General features: G+C 41.7%; 2 protein-coding genes across 4 annotated transcripts in view; one reads left to right on the top strand and one right to left on the bottom strand.

Moving 5' to 3' along the window:
- LOC102195354 (uncharacterized) overlaps window positions 1-8,427 on the bottom strand; it is a 17,816-nt gene extending 9,389 nt beyond the window's left edge. The window contains exons 1-13 of the mRNA XM_013914550.1: window positions 8,227-8,427; window positions 7,914-8,000; window positions 7,523-7,646; window positions 7,343-7,445; window positions 6,672-6,785; window positions 6,468-6,584; window positions 4,700-4,860; window positions 4,071-4,217; window positions 3,741-3,843; window positions 3,151-3,279; window positions 2,797-2,979; window positions 2,052-2,305; window positions 136-969 (exon numbers count right to left, since the gene is read on the bottom strand). Coding sequence (XP_013770004.1) covers window positions 136-969; window positions 2,052-2,305; window positions 2,797-2,979; window positions 3,151-3,279; window positions 3,741-3,843; window positions 4,071-4,217; window positions 4,700-4,860; window positions 6,468-6,584; window positions 6,672-6,785; window positions 7,343-7,445; window positions 7,523-7,646; window positions 7,914-8,000; window positions 8,227-8,281 — 2,411 coding nt within the window. The 5' untranslated portion in view covers window positions 8,282-8,427. The remainder of the gene's footprint in view (window positions 1-135; window positions 970-2,051; window positions 2,306-2,796; window positions 2,980-3,150; window positions 3,280-3,740; window positions 3,844-4,070; window positions 4,218-4,699; window positions 4,861-6,467; window positions 6,585-6,671; window positions 6,786-7,342; window positions 7,446-7,522; window positions 7,647-7,913; window positions 8,001-8,226) is intronic.
- A 6,041-nt stretch (window positions 8,428-14,468) lies between these two features.
- rmdn3 (regulator of microtubule dynamics 3) overlaps window positions 14,469-15,209 on the top strand; it is an 8,562-nt gene continuing 7,821 nt past the window's right edge. For 2 of the 3 annotated variants that reach the window (XM_005747778.1, XM_005747776.1), the window contains exon 1: window positions 14,469-14,987. In XM_005747778.1, the coding sequence (XP_005747835.1) occupies window positions 14,786-14,987 (202 nt within the window). In that variant the 5' untranslated portion in view covers window positions 14,469-14,785. Of the gene's footprint in view, window positions 14,988-15,028; window positions 15,197-15,209 lie in introns of those variants that run through there. The other variant, XM_005747777.1, reaches the window with a different exon arrangement.

Here is a 15,209-nt window from a genome sequence, read left to right as displayed (position 1 = left end):
AAAAAAAGATTACTCGTGTAGGATCTGTAACAACTGAAATTTCAATGCCACTGCTGAAATTTCTTTGAGAATAGCACACTGTAGGAGAAGCAACATACTGATCGACATTTTGACATTTGAAGCCAAACAAATTACCCATCATCATCATCATCATCATCTTGATTTTGGTCATGAAGGTCATAAGAATCCCAGAGTAGAGTGGGAACCCCCTCTGTGGAACAGATGGACTTGTCTCTTCCTTCAATAACGGTGCTGGAGAGAACACTGCAAATGGGACTTAGTTCAGGATGTTCTGGATGTAATATCCAGTCCCTGCTCTGTGATCCTTTGGGTTCTGTGCTCCTTAAAACCTCCGGTGTAGGCTGAATTTGAGACCTGCTAGCCTGGGTGCCACTGACATGCTCATCTGAAGAATCGTGATCAACTTTTTGAGGTGCTGGATTTTGTGTACTGCTGACAGTGTAAGAGTTTTCCAAATCCTCTACCGGCAAGCTAAGCCAAGGGTTACTGGACACAGCAGCTATGTGCTTTACTTTGATCTCAAACTGATTCAGCAAATCAGCTTTAGGAGAGCTTCCTATAGAGCCCAAGTCATGCTCCTCTCTGTGAGCCCTACAATCTGAAACACTGGAAATAATCTCATGGATTTGAGGCGGGCTTGAGGCAGGTATTGCAAAGTCTCTGGTTGCAGCAAACGGGGAGGACGGTTTGCCCGTAGCTGACACCATCCCTGAACCTCCGGACAAGGGAGATGTTCCAAAGACATGGGCAACTTCTTTACCACCTTTACATTTAGCGAGGTTTGACTCTGAAACATGGTGTGGCACAGGTTTTGACGTGGTAGAATCAGCAGATAAGAGATTCACATGGTTGCCCCTCAGTAACTCATACTGCCACTGTAGGGCCATCTGGAGTTGTTCGACAGCCACTGGTCCTGAAGAGCTTAGAAGTTTCCTCAGTGTCAAGCACCTGGCGAATAAAAAAAATAAATAGAAAATGAAATAATGGCACCAGAAAAAAAAAATTAATGTGGTAAACTGGTGTGGCTGGCTGCTCAGCCAAACTGTCAAATGTTATTTGACATACTGAATATTTGGGTTGAATGGGTGATGGGATCAAAACTAATTGAGCAGCCATAAGCTACAAATGCTGATCAGCTGATTAAATCTATTCTAAATATTACTCCATCTGCTAAAGGAGAAAATAAATTCTATGATTCAGTGACCGCATGAATAAATAAAGAATCCAGTGGACCAATGAATACAGACGACGACAACAACACTGGAGTAAAACCATTTAAATTGCCATCATCTGCCAAACTTGCATTTGATTGCTGAATCAGTTGTTCAACTGAAGATAAAAATATAGATCACACAACAGACACAACTTATAGATGTGATATTTTACCCAGCAAAGACTCATTTTGGCGATTCTGAGTCCAAGTGAAGACATTTCATCTTTCAAGAAGTCACTCAAGTGTCAACAAAAAAATAAAAAACTAAACAAATGGATGAATGTTTGTTTCTCATCATTTAATTAAAAGGTTAAACTTTGATAGAAATTGATTTCCTCTCTGGTACACCTCTTGTGGCTTGTAACTCATGCAAATCACAAATTCAGCAGCTCAAATTAGAATATTTCATTCAAGTTTGAGTAAATTACTATTGAAAAATAAAGTTGATTCATAGCATCATAGCAGGTCAAATTCTCAAAATAAGGAGCTGCACTTGAGTGCTTCATTCCTTACCCTTCCTACAAGAGTACACACTGGATGATCTTTTATGAAAGGACAACATACTTATACATATTCAGTTTTTACCAAGTCTGCTTTCCTGAAGAGGACCAAGCTTCCTGTTAACAGCCCATAAATGACATTTGGTAACGGCAGTGGTTGACATGTCTGATGTCTCAGGAAGCTGCTACTTTTCAACAAATTTGCTTTTGCACAAAACTGCAAGAACGTTGATAATTGATGCGCACGCACACCTTATTTGCTTGCACTCAAGGTACGACTTTGTACACAACAGTTGAAATGGAATCAATCACATCACCTTTGAGACATCTGTTTCCCCATCTGCTGGATCTCATCATCTGGGATTGCATTTGCCAAATGAGACAGATGGAGCAGCTCCTCCATTTCTGGAGGGGGATTGTTCTTCAGAAAAGTGGACAGCCTCCATCTCCACCCAGGCATCATCCCCCAGTTCTTCTGCTGCAGCTGGATGGAGGAAGCCTCTTCACGAACACCTGACAGGAGCTCCTGGAGGAAGTTCTGGCAAAGGACCAGACTGTACCAGCAGCTGGCCTAAACAGGTAAACGGCATAATTTCTGCTATTCTTGGGGGTGGGGTCAATTTATTTTAGACAACAGTAACCAGGTATGGCAATAACAAAGTTAGACTCAAATTTTTGATCAACATCATCTTTAAGTAGTTAAAAAGCATTTGTCCTTGAAATTAAAAATGCACACCGGCTGTAATTAGACAGCACAGGATGATGGAAAAATGTTAGTAAGCCAGTTGGATGATAGGTCAGTGTGATTTGAAAGAGGATGTCTGGCACATGTGGAGTGAAAGAAATAAAAACTACTGTCAGTGATTACAGTCAGTAAAGGTATTTTTGTTGTTTTGTTTAACGTGGCGAGCATTACCTCGCAAGAGCAAGACAAAAAGCTGTTGATGGTTAGCTTAGGTTCCAAAACAAAAGTTCTTCCAATGAATCAAATGCGCTGCTGATGTTCATGCCACAGTTACGAGCACTTGGTATTACCGCGTCTGTAAGTTTTCCACAACTTGCCTTGCTGTAGTAGCGATGGTAGCTGGAAACTGCTCTGAGGGTTTGCAGAATCAAGTTCACGGCAGAGTCAAGTTTGTCCTTCAGCCTCTCCAGATCTGCAGCCCAGCTCCCTGTGGGCTGACTGTCCAAGGGGAGAATCTCTGCTGAAGCCTGGATTACATCTTCAGCCCAGCGAACAAGTGCCTGGTAGGTGAGAGGTAACCTTTACTTCAAGCATAAGTTAACAGCATCCGTAACACAGTTAGCAACACTAATGTTACAAACAACTAGGATTTAACTAAACCGTGGTGTAATCTAATCGAGGTCGATCTATGTTGCAAGGTAAGATTCATAACATGCAAGCTAAAGCCATACCATAGCAGGAGTGTGGATGGATGCTTCAAATTCAGACACCAGAATCACAGCTTTTGTAGGGTCCTTGGCAATCTCTACTTTGAAGGGCTGGATCTTCTCTCGAAGAAGAGTTTCAATCTTCTCAGAAACCTGTAAGCAAGCGTCAAGAAAACCCAACATCCGGTTGCCTTTATTTGCGGATCGGTTGTTGTTCCCCAGTTACTGGGGGAGCTGATAATTTTCTTCAAGTGGTCACTCAAAGTAGTTTTCCACAAACACTGAGCCGTTTATACTAACACTATTATCTGTACTTTTATCTAGTTCTGTACTTAGCTACACGCCCAAGGCCATTTTTAAAGATGAGAACCGCACCCTTGACAATTCACAATCAGAAAACGATTTAATAGTTCATATTTTAAGGTTATCCAGATGTACAAAGCCACATTTGTCCTGTGGATACTCAGTTTTGTGGTCAAACATTCCCCACTCTGCTCAAACCAAAACAGCCCGAGTAAAGTGACTCAGGTCATTTAGGTTTTGGTTTAGACCACTAGGTTTAAAAAAATTTTTTTAAAGGAAACCATTACATGTGGACTCGCTGTTAGACCCACCTGCAGCGCATTATCACGCAACTGGAACACACGTAGCCTTAAACGAGCTTTAGAAAACAGCTGCTGCCACAGCAACTCCACTTTTTCCACAGCAGCAGTTATCCTGTAATTAAATGGCACAGTGAGCGACATCAACTCTTAAAAGTGTCCGATACAGTTTCTTAGAGTAGCAAAAAACATTAATCTTGGATAATCCTTAGTCATACTGGCATTTTGCTTTAGCTGATGTGAAATGGGATCATTACAAAACTGCTGTATGGACTTTTTGGTGGATTAAGATAAAGAACCCATTTTCATGACTTGACACAGAGATCTGGCTGCCTGCAGTACCTGCTGTGGTTCTGGAGCATATCAAAGGCCATCTGAGTGAAGAGGGCAGTTCCAGCCATATCCTGGAAGCACGGCTCCCTGTCAGGCCAACGCAGCTTCCCCACCAAGCTCTCACAGTTCCTCAGTAGCTCCTCCAGCCCCAACTCCCTGATCACATCATACATGTGGAACAGTAGGCTTTAATGTTTACCTGTGAAACGCCCTTAGATTGGTCAGAAGCTGCCAACACCACCTCTTTCATCTGAACGTGCAGGGGTAACCCTGGGTTAACTTGATAACCAGCTTTCTGAAACAGTTTGTCCTGATCGACAGTGTTAGAGTAAGTCGCTTCACGTAACAGAAAGATACCCACAGCACATTGAATGAGTTTCCTAGTATAGGGCCCGAATTAGCAATTAGAGCACATTCTTTCCTCTTGATGGTACTAATATTATACCATGAATACAAGAAAAACAAGTGTTACACCAAACGAGCATCTGCGCACATCCCCCTCTGCCGTCCTGCTGCTATAAGGTTTATATTTCAGTGAATATTTGATTGACAAAAATATTGCAGACAAGAAAGTGCCACACCCTTTTATAGACTGCAGCTGCTTGATAAGATCATAACCAAGAAGGGGCAATTCTAACCTCCTGAGCTGCTGAAACTTGGCTTCAGTGTCGAAGCAGAATTGCCGGAGCTCGCTGACGGTGGTGGGCAGTGGCAGCCTGGACAGAGCCTGCAGTGCAGAGATGCATGAAGGCAGCCGCTGGACTACAGACACAAACTCCTGGACAAACGCATCGATCTCCTGCAGGAAGCAGCATGAGTCAGAGATCATCAAAATACATCTGTGCACCCAGGATTTCACAATATGAGACTTCACTACTGTTTATTTTAGACAGCTTTAAGGTGAGCATGAGTTTAAGGCTACTCATTTTCCCGATTTAGTTATGTCAACAGTCGATTAAGTTAACCAAATCCCAATTCAGTCTATGGGGATTGTATCCCAAGTAGTATCCTAAATAGGTTTCCCCACAGGCAAAGAGGTGCCACAGTTAACAGTCATGGCCCAGCTGAATATGACTGAATGGATAATTAATGGAAAGAGGGCTCCTTTCAATGGCTAATAAGATCAGCTCATTATGCAAGGCATTTGCACAAGCTTCATGGTGGTGACCAATAAGAGGTGCTGGCTGCTCAAACAGATCTCTGCATCTATGCTCGCAATAAATATTCAATGGATTCTGACCTATTGTTAGTTATTAGTGGATTACCAGAGAGACTGTTTCTCACGTCACACTTGAGCAGAAACATTTCAACATACACACAAATCCCCCGATTAATCATAAGACTGATTCTTAAGTCTTGCTATCAGACTAACGGTTGTGTTAAACAAATATAACAAATTAGTTAGAATGGTTGGCTTAAAGTTGGTTGGGGCAGACAATCATCAACATAATCACCCATTAAAAAAAGAAAGAAAAAAAAAGTATCCTTAAACACTGAACTTTCAGCTGCTCTTCCAGCTTAATCCTATGACCAAAAGCTTTGGAAAGGAAACATGACTACATCGTCATATATCTAACAGGCAGGACAGACATTCATTTCTTTATCTTACTCATACCTCTTTATAGATGCACACATTACAAGTAGAAAAGCTCATGTTAAATTCCATATTTGTAGCTACCTTTGCTACAGTTGGTGCATGACAAGTTGTTCCCCAGAGAAGCAGCAGCATTTTAATACAGGTGTTTCTCTCTTCCTTCAGCTGCTCCCTTTTGGGCTCACAATTGTCACCTGCATCAATTTTATTCTATCACTAGTATTGTCTTCTGTCACCCCAACCCCTCTCATTACATCCATGAATCTTCTGAGGTCTTCCTCTTTTCCTTCTGCTTGGCAGTTCGATCTTCATCATCCTCTATATAATTTACCCACTATCCCTCCTCTGCACATGTCCAAACCATCTCAGCTGTCTCTCTGATGGACTTGTTTCTAATCATCTGATTTTCATTCCTCTTCTGACACTCCTAACTTCCTAATACAGTACCACATCTTGGCACCTTATCATATACTTTGTGTAGATCCACAATTACACAGTGAAGCTCCTTCAGAACTTCTCCATCAATATTCTCAAAGCAAATATCACATCTGTAGTGCCCTTTCTCAGCATGCTGCTGTTCACAGCAACTCCTTCATATCTTCATTGTATGGCTCATCAACTGCACATCACATTCCTCTGGCACACTTACTCTCTGGGATTGTTTCCATCTGGTTAAAGTCCACTCCCTCTGTCCCATATATCACCACAGATATGTGATCAAGACCACAGGCCCTTACCCTCTGTATCCTCTTCACAGTGATTTTTCTACACTTTCTAAATGAAACTGGTCTCGCAGAAAGCAGCATCACTACCTTAATGAAGGCAACCCAGCTCTGATGACGGTACATGAGGTATCCACCCAGTGACCATGGTAGCTGGCTTCGATCAATGTAGTTCTGGAGCTCTGGGATTTCTCTCAGAAGGACCCTCTACAAAATGTTTATAAAAGGAGATCAGAACTGCTCACGTACATTAAATCTCAACAAAGTCTGTGCATAACAGTTTGATATACTCACTTTGAAAGAAGCAGGATAATCCTTCGATGGAGCCAGCAGCTTCAGCATTAGCTTCTCAAGATCCTTTTTTTTGGGCTGAAGGATGTACACAGTGTGGACTGTGCGCTTTTGTAGCTAAAAAAATAAAAATAGAAAAATAAAAATTTGCACCAACAATTATTCTTTGCTTTCCTCAATGAAAACACATGGTTGCTCATACGGCACTCAATCACACAGTTTTTAAAATGGCTTCATTGGTTAAGTAAACGCAAACATCTCTGAAACCCTTTGCCTCATCTTCAATTCTTCAGGCATTAGATTCATGCAACATTTTCTCCAATTTAACTAACCAACAGCAAGAACACATAAATGTAAAAAATGTCTCGCTAAATGAAAACCTTCATTCTGGGTTTCTACATTTTTGTCCTTCCACAGGTTAGACAGCTGACGTCTAAACAATATTTCATTATTATTTGGGACTCAAATTCTTCAGAGTACTTTGGGGTTTATACTTTGTTCACAAAAAAGTAAATAATACAATTCATATTCATCACAATTCAACAGCAGCCTGCTGGGTAATAAAAGCATGTCTAAAAGCATTTCAGCATAGAACTTCAGTCTAAAAAAAGTAAACCATCATCTTGAAAAGGTCTCACAATGTAGCCACACACTCCACTTCATCATAACAATACCTCAAGCAGCAGTAGAGTCTCGACAATGAAACTCATGGTAGAGAGTGAGACATCCCTCAGATCAGCCACGACTGACACCATGCTCTGCTTTTCCAGTTTCTTACTGTCAGAGAGAAACAGTCCAAACATCACTGTACACACAAACAGTGCAAAAAAACGTGTTTGTTGAATTCCACCTACTTGTGCTGATACTGAAAGTAATTTATGAAGTCCACCACTTCAGCTTTGCTGAGGTCTGAGGAGAGTTTGTATTGCCCATCCACTGGGAACATAACCAGAGGGCAACCATGTTGATCAAAAGTACCTAAAAAGCCAGATAAACCCATTATGTGCAAATTTTAGGGATGAAGAAGGAAAATAAAATGAAAGAGGCCTAGACATCCGGTCCGAGTTAAGGACATTTTCATGTGGCTGCCAGTTTTACCAAAATAAATGAAACATTTAAAAAGACTGAGCATCACCAGGAGTGGAGGAGTTCTAAAGCCTTCACACAAGCTCTCTTAGGTCTCACACTTTCAAACATTTATGAATACACCAGGCACATGATACACAAATGTGGGTTAATAGCCACCAGGGAATAACACCGCTCCGGAGCTGAGCACATGATCCGCAGGCAGGGTCGGGGAGGGAGCACTCTCCTGCAGCGGCTCCGGGACGTCTGAAAGGGTTGGGAAGAAAATATTTTTATTGGCTCACACCCGAAAACTCCAACAGTCCACAATATCTGACCGCTCCAGCAAATTCCTCAGCTCCACACAAAAAGTTGGCTAAAAAGTTCATCAGTGCTTCAGTCATGAACCCAGCGAGGTGTCTGTGTGCTGTGGCTCCATGGGAGCAGCACTGACCGGCTCACCCTCACCGAGCGACACTGGTCTCTCTCCTACCTTTTGCGCGTCGGCTTATCGGAGATTCTCCACTCCTGGCTCGTTTCCAGGACATGTTTGCGCCGTAAGCGAATTCTCTGTGTGTCTCCGAACCGGACTCGACACTGAGAAGTTCTACTGCGGGGCAGCAAAACAAAGACGGATTAACCCCGGCTGCTCTCTGCCTCTTTCCGCCATCTCACAGCCACCCCAATCCACCTGACTGAATCAGCTCCAATGACTGAGGGCTGCTCGCTTCTTTTATAAACCAGGAGGGCGGAGGAAACGCCGAGAAGGACGGACAAAAAGTGAAGCCCACCAACCGACTCTGCTCAACAAGCAAGTCGTTATTATATACAGACCTAAGCCCGTGAGAAATATGTGTTTGAAGTTAACGTTTCTTGTTTCATAATGGCAAGAGACACAAACAACACAAAATGACTGCAAATAGATCCGACAGAGACAGTCAGACTCAGACAGACACAACTCCAAACAAAAATGACCACAAAGAGAAAAGTCAAAAAGACACACAATAAAAAGACCTCAAATAGACAAAAAACAAACAAAAATCATTCAGACACTCAAAATAACAAAACTATTAACTTCAGAGCATCCGGTTCTAAATTTTTGTTGCACAACATTCCCATCCCTCCTCATATTATGTACAAATACTAATGTGAAAGCTGGATCAGCAGATACTATATTTTTCATCACTTTGAGGCTTGAACTGAAACTATTTACCTCCATAGAGCAGGCCACTAATGCCTCAAGTGTTTCCTTTTGTGTAAGAACAAGTTCCAGTGTTCCTCACTTGACTGGTCTGACTGCATGTCTCATGATAGGCAGTGTTTGTTTAACACGGTCAAGCTAAACAGCACCATTCAACTATGCAGTTTCTGGAGACATTGCAGTGGGATTGGTCTATTTTGTGGGTTGGGCGGTGGTCAGGGGCAGAGGTCCTGTGGTCCAACCTCCGGTTGACAAATCTACCTTTGGATTGTAAATGGTAAGTGGATTAGTTCTTTTCTACTCTACTGGAGTACTCAAAATGTTTTATCCCATTTACCCATTTAAATGGCCTGTAAACGGTAAATGGCCTGTATTTGTATAGCGCTTTTACTAGTCCCTATGGACCCCAAAGCGCTTTACACAACCAGTCATCCACCCATTCATACACACATTCACACACTGGTGATGGCAAGCTACATTGTAGCCACAGTCACCCTGGGGCTACAATGTTATACGAACACTTGCCCAAGGATACATTGGCATACAGACTAGAACAGCCAACCTTCCAATTAGTGGACGACCTGCCAAATCTCCTGAGCTACAGCCAGCCTTCAAATTGGTTTGGAAAAAATGATCCAGGCCATTATGCAGCCGATGCTGGTGCATCTACTCCAGCTCAAAGGGAAAGCCACTGTTGGGTCTGTGATAGAATCCTAGGCCCATGCCCTTCCCACAAACAGGATGATGGAGGCATGGAGTATGACATCACGTATCTGGTGGAAGAAGTAAAGAATCTAAAGTGCCTCTGATCTGTCCATCGCTGGCAGGGAAGGGATCTGAGCTGGTGATTGAGACTGAGAAATACTGGCTAGATATAACTGAGCTTACCTCAACAGCTTGGGATCTGGAACCTCCCCCTGCCCACCCCTTTTCACCAAGTGCAACTCCAGTCAGCTGAGTTTCTTGGTCATACACAGAAGTAAAGGTAAGTAGTATTGGTACTAGCGATGACAGGAGGACAGAAACTTCAGTCTTTCTGTACTTTCCTGAAATGATATAGTTCACCTTGCTTGTGGTTATCTGCTGTTAGAGTTAAACTTGTAGCTCCAATCTGCAGTGCACTGGCATTACATGAAAATGGGTCAGGGGTAATGTAGTGAATAATATATGTTATGGACCCATATGCTTTCTCTGTAGCATCTGAAAAGATATGAATGCTGTGTGTGGAGTCTGACAGGTCTGGGATGCACATAACATCTTCGAAGAGGGAGAGCATGGAGCAGTTTAAGTTCACTCTCCCAGGTGTGCTACAGCTGGAGCAAGTCGTGTGGCAGGTTTGAGCCATTTCGCTCTTCTCTAGCTCCAGAGATTCTTCACCAGTGTTTAAGCCACGTTTTATTTAAACATTTACTTTTTTTTATTTAAGCCAGAGCAGTGTAGGGAATAAGCATGCCAAAAAGATGGTATTGTCTGGGTAGGACCCAATTGGTGTTGTGCATAGTGAACTCAGTGTGCTCTGCATGACTTGATAGTTCATGATGACAGGCTTACAATGATACTGAAACCCTATACTCCGTTTTGGTGTCTCTGCCCCATCAGGTGATAGCTAGATCTCACTGCTCTCCAATATTTTCTGCACCAAAGAGTAAAACAGTGAAATGTGGATTATTAAACATTAGGTGTCTCTCTTCCAAGTCTCTGTTAATACATGACTTAATAATTGATCAACAAATCAATTTATTGTGCTTTACAGAAACCTGGTTAGAGCAGGATGATTATATTAGTTTAAATGAATCAACACCCCCGAGTCATTCTAACTATCAGAAACCTCGAAGCACAGGCTGAGGGGGCGGTGTGGCAGCAATTTTCCACACCATCCTATTAATCAGCCAAAGCCCAAGACAGACTTTTAATTTGTTTGAAAGCCCGATGCTTAGTCTTGTCTACCCCAGCTGTAAAACTCAAAAGCCAGTCTTATTTGTTATCATCTATCGTCCACCTGGGCCTTACACAGAGTTTCTGTCTGTTCTTCCTTTTAGCATCTACATCCATGTAGATGCTAAAAATGACAGCCTCAACACAGCATTTAATCTGTTATTAGACTCAATTGGTTTCTCTCAAAATGTGAAAGAACCCACCCACCACTTTAATCACACTCTAGATCTTTTTTTAACATATGGCATAGAAACTGAACATTTAACAGTGTTTCCCGAGAAGCCACTCTTGTTGGATAATTTTCTGATTACATTTAAATTTACAATAATTGATTACACAGCAGTGGAGAGTAGACTTTATCACAGTAGATGTCTTTCTGAAAGCGCTGTAACTAAGTTTAAGAATATAATCCACCCACTGTTATCATCGTCAATGCTCTGTACCAACACAGAGCAGAGCAGCTACCTGAATGCTACTCCAACAGAGGTCGATTATCTTGTTAATAATAATTTTACCTCCTCACCACGTATGACTCTGGATACTGTAGCTCCTGTGAAAAATGCAGCTTCAAATCAGAAGTTCCTGACTCCGTGGTATAATTCTCAAACACATAGCTTAAAGCAGATAACTTGTAAGCTGGAGAGGAAATGACATGTCACAAATTTAGAAGATCATCATTTAGCCTGGAGAAATAGTTTGTTGCTTTATAAGAAAGCCCTCCGCAAAGCCAGAACATCTTACTATTCATCACTGATTGAAGAAAATAAGAACGACCCCAGGTTTCTCTTCAGCACTGTAGCCAGGCTGACAAACAGTCAGAGCACTGTTGAATCAACCATTTAACATTAACTAGTAATGACTTCATGAACTTCTTCACAACTAAAATTTTAACCATTAGAGAAAAAATTACTCATAATCATTTCACAGATGTAATATTATCTACAGCTACTTTCATGAATTGATATTCATTTAGACTCTTTTTCTCCAATTGATCTTTCTGAGTTAACTTCAGTAATTACTTCCTCCAAACCATCAACGTGTCTTTTAGACCCCATTCCTACAAAACTGCTCAAAGAAGTCCTGCCAATCTTAAATATGATCAACTTCTCTCTAATAATCAGCAAAGCACCACAGGCCTTCAAGCTGGCTGTAGTTAAACTGTTACTTAAAAAGCCATCTCTAGCCATCTCTTAGCTAATTATAGGCCAATCTCTAACCTTCCTTTCATATAAAAAACCATTGAAGAAGTAGTCAAACAGCTAACAGATCATCTGCAGAGGAATGGTTTATTTGAAGAGTTTCAGTCAGGTGTCAGAGCTCATCACAGCACAGGAACAGCTTTAGTGAAGGTTACAAATCATCTTCTTATGGCCTCTGACAGTGGACTCATCTCAGTCCTGCTAGACCTCAGTGCAGCGTTCAATACTGTCGACCATAATATTCTATTAGAGCGATTAGAGCATGCTGTACATATTACAGGTACTGCACTGCAGTTGTTTGTATCATATCTATCTAATAGACTCCAATTTGTTCATGTAAATGTTGAGTCCTCTTCACACACTGACGTTAATTATGGAGTTCCACAGGGTTCAGTGCTAGGATCAATTCTGTTTACATTATACATCCTTCCTTTAGGCAGTATCATCAGAAGACATAGCATAGATTTTTACTGCTATGCTGATGACACCCAGCTCTATCTATCTATGAAGCCAGATAACACACACCAATTAGTTAAACTGCAGGAATGTCTTAAAGACATAAAGACCTGGATGGCTGCTAACTTTCTGCTTCTTAATTCAGATAAAACTGATGTTATTGTACTCGGCCCTGAAAATCTTAGAAATATGGTATCTAACCAGATTCTTACTCTGGATGGCATTACCTTGGCCTCCAGTAACACTGTGAGGCACCTTGGAGTCATTTTTGACCAGGATATGTCCTTCAACGCACATTCTTTCTTCCATTTGGGTAACATCTCTAAAATTAGAAATACCCTGTCTCAGAGTGATGCTGAAAAACTAGTTCATGCATTTATTAATTCTTGGCTGGACTACTGTAATTCAGGATGTTAATTATTAATGTTAATATGAATTTTCACAATTGTAAATTTGTTGCTTTTTTGCTATTATAGTTTTTCAGCTTAATTATAGCATCCTTCACTTGCATCAACTCTTTGGGCCTAAAGAGTTCATGTTAAAAACTATGAAATGCAAGATCAGCTCTTGGAATCAACTCCAGATCTTTTATATGAATTCATCACACAATAACAAGGGAACAGGGATCATCAGGCTAGCAAACTGCTCTTCGTGCAGTCATTCCATTAATTTTGACCCTATCATAACTTTATCCTAAACTAGTCACACTTTTTCACACATCTTGCTTGTTTGATTTGAAATCATCCGTTGTGCTGTACAGGGGGGAAAAAAATACAAAACAAACAAAGAAAACTCTTATGTACCTGTGTTTGCTGTTTGGTCAAATGTGTCTGCCTAACCAGCCTGGATATTTATTACTCAATACTGAAACTGTGATGACTTCATATTTGCCAGTGGAATGCCTTCAACAAGTGTTGTGTTTGCATAATAATTCCTTTTATGAACTTCTTCATTTATGCGCTCAACAAATCTTGCGCAATTCAAGCTACAAAAACCATTCAGTTATCATCCCACCCAACAAGTGTTAATATAGAAAAACTACTCAGCTACTAAAGACTGAAAGGAAACATTTTCAAACAAAAAAACGAAACTGAAATGTGTAGTCTATATACATTTTAATTTCAATTCAATTTTATTTATACAGGGCCAAATCACAAAAACAGATACCTCAAGGTGCCTTATATAGTAAGGTAGACTTTACAATAATACATACAGAGAAAAAACCAACAATCATATGACGCCGTATGAGCAAGCACTTTGGCGACACTGGGAAAGAAAAACTCCCTTTTATCAGGAAGAACCTTTCAGCAGAACCAGGCTCAGGGAGGGGCGGCCATCTGGCACGACCGGTTGGGGTGGGAGAAGGAAGACAGGATGAAAGACATGCAGTGGAAGAGAGCCAGAGATTAATAACAAGTATGATTCAGTGTAGAGAGGTCTATTAACACATAGTGAGTGAAGAAGAAACACCCAGTGCATCATTGGAATCCCCCAGCAGTCAACACCTATTGCAGCATAACTAAAGGAGGATTCAGGGGCACCTGATCCAGCCCTACACCTTTAGTTCAGTTATATAATTAGGATGTCAACATCATTTGAACTGGAGATCAAAACATTCCGATGAAACAAATGCTGAGAATGAGCATTTTATACTACTAACTCGGAAACAGACCTTTATTTAGTTACTGTGTTATGTGAAATATGTAGCGTAAAGTTTCAACAAAATAACTATCAGAGAATGTTTTTCCCTAATGCCCCACCTTCATAACCATGTCAGGAACATTCCCTGAAGGTTCCTGTTGCTGGGAAGCCTTTTGTGTCATTGATGTATTTTTATATTCAAATGCCTAAATGATCAACAATATTATGTGACTGTGCCGTTACAGAATTTAAGAGAGAATTTAGACACAATCATTCATACTCAGAGGTATTCTTGTAGGCCTCCATCTCAAACACACTTTATTTTGTAAGGTGTCACCGGAAGTTCTTTTCCTTTCCCCTGCTGTGGGCTCATACGGCTGCTGTGTTTCAATAACGTCACAGCGGTGCATGTTGACTGTGTGGTCCAGGTTGTAGCGATAGAGCCTTGGGCACACACAGCTAAGGCTTTCCTTCCGAGGAAGGTGAAGCTGCGCACGCTCAGTCTTGCGTGTGCAGTCTCAGATTCTGAAGCGCTATTCTGACTCCAAGGCGTCTACGTTGATGACGTAAAAGTGGTTATTTGTTCGGAACCAGCGTAGGAATGGGCATCGTGTAAAGTCATGAGCGTGCCGCTCGGGAGGAACGGGTTAGTCGGGCTGGCTGTCGGGGCCACGGCCGGTTTGGGCTTGATTGCCTTCTTAGTTTACAGGCAGATCAGCAGGAGGAGGTCCCAGAGCCTTGTGCTGGAGACACGGCCAGCGGCCCGGCTATTCATCGGGGAGGATGGAGGAGCGCTGCTGGGGGACACACTGGATGCCCAGGGTAGGCTGGCACTGACCTCAGCTGCCCAGGATAACCATGAGCTACATGGTTGCCATGGATTCAATTTAACATGGCAACGTCACTGAATATTTAGTATCACGTCTTTCTTATCGCGGTGATGGCCAGGCTAGTGTTTGTTTCAGAAAGGGACGTCTCCATTTTTCAGGATGCTCTATGTGTAGGACCTTTAAGGAGACTGCAGTCAACAGGTTTTCATATATA

Source organism: Pundamilia nyererei, unplaced genomic scaffold (genome assembly GCF_000239375.1).
Source record: "Pundamilia nyererei isolate P.nyererei 1_Seehausen unplaced genomic scaffold, PunNye1.0 scaffold00204, whole genome shotgun sequence".
Taxonomy (NCBI): domain Eukaryota; kingdom Metazoa; phylum Chordata; class Actinopteri; order Cichliformes; family Cichlidae; genus Pundamilia; species Pundamilia nyererei.
Note: the sequence above shows the minus strand (reverse complement) of the source record. Positions and strands in the feature narration are given on the sequence as shown.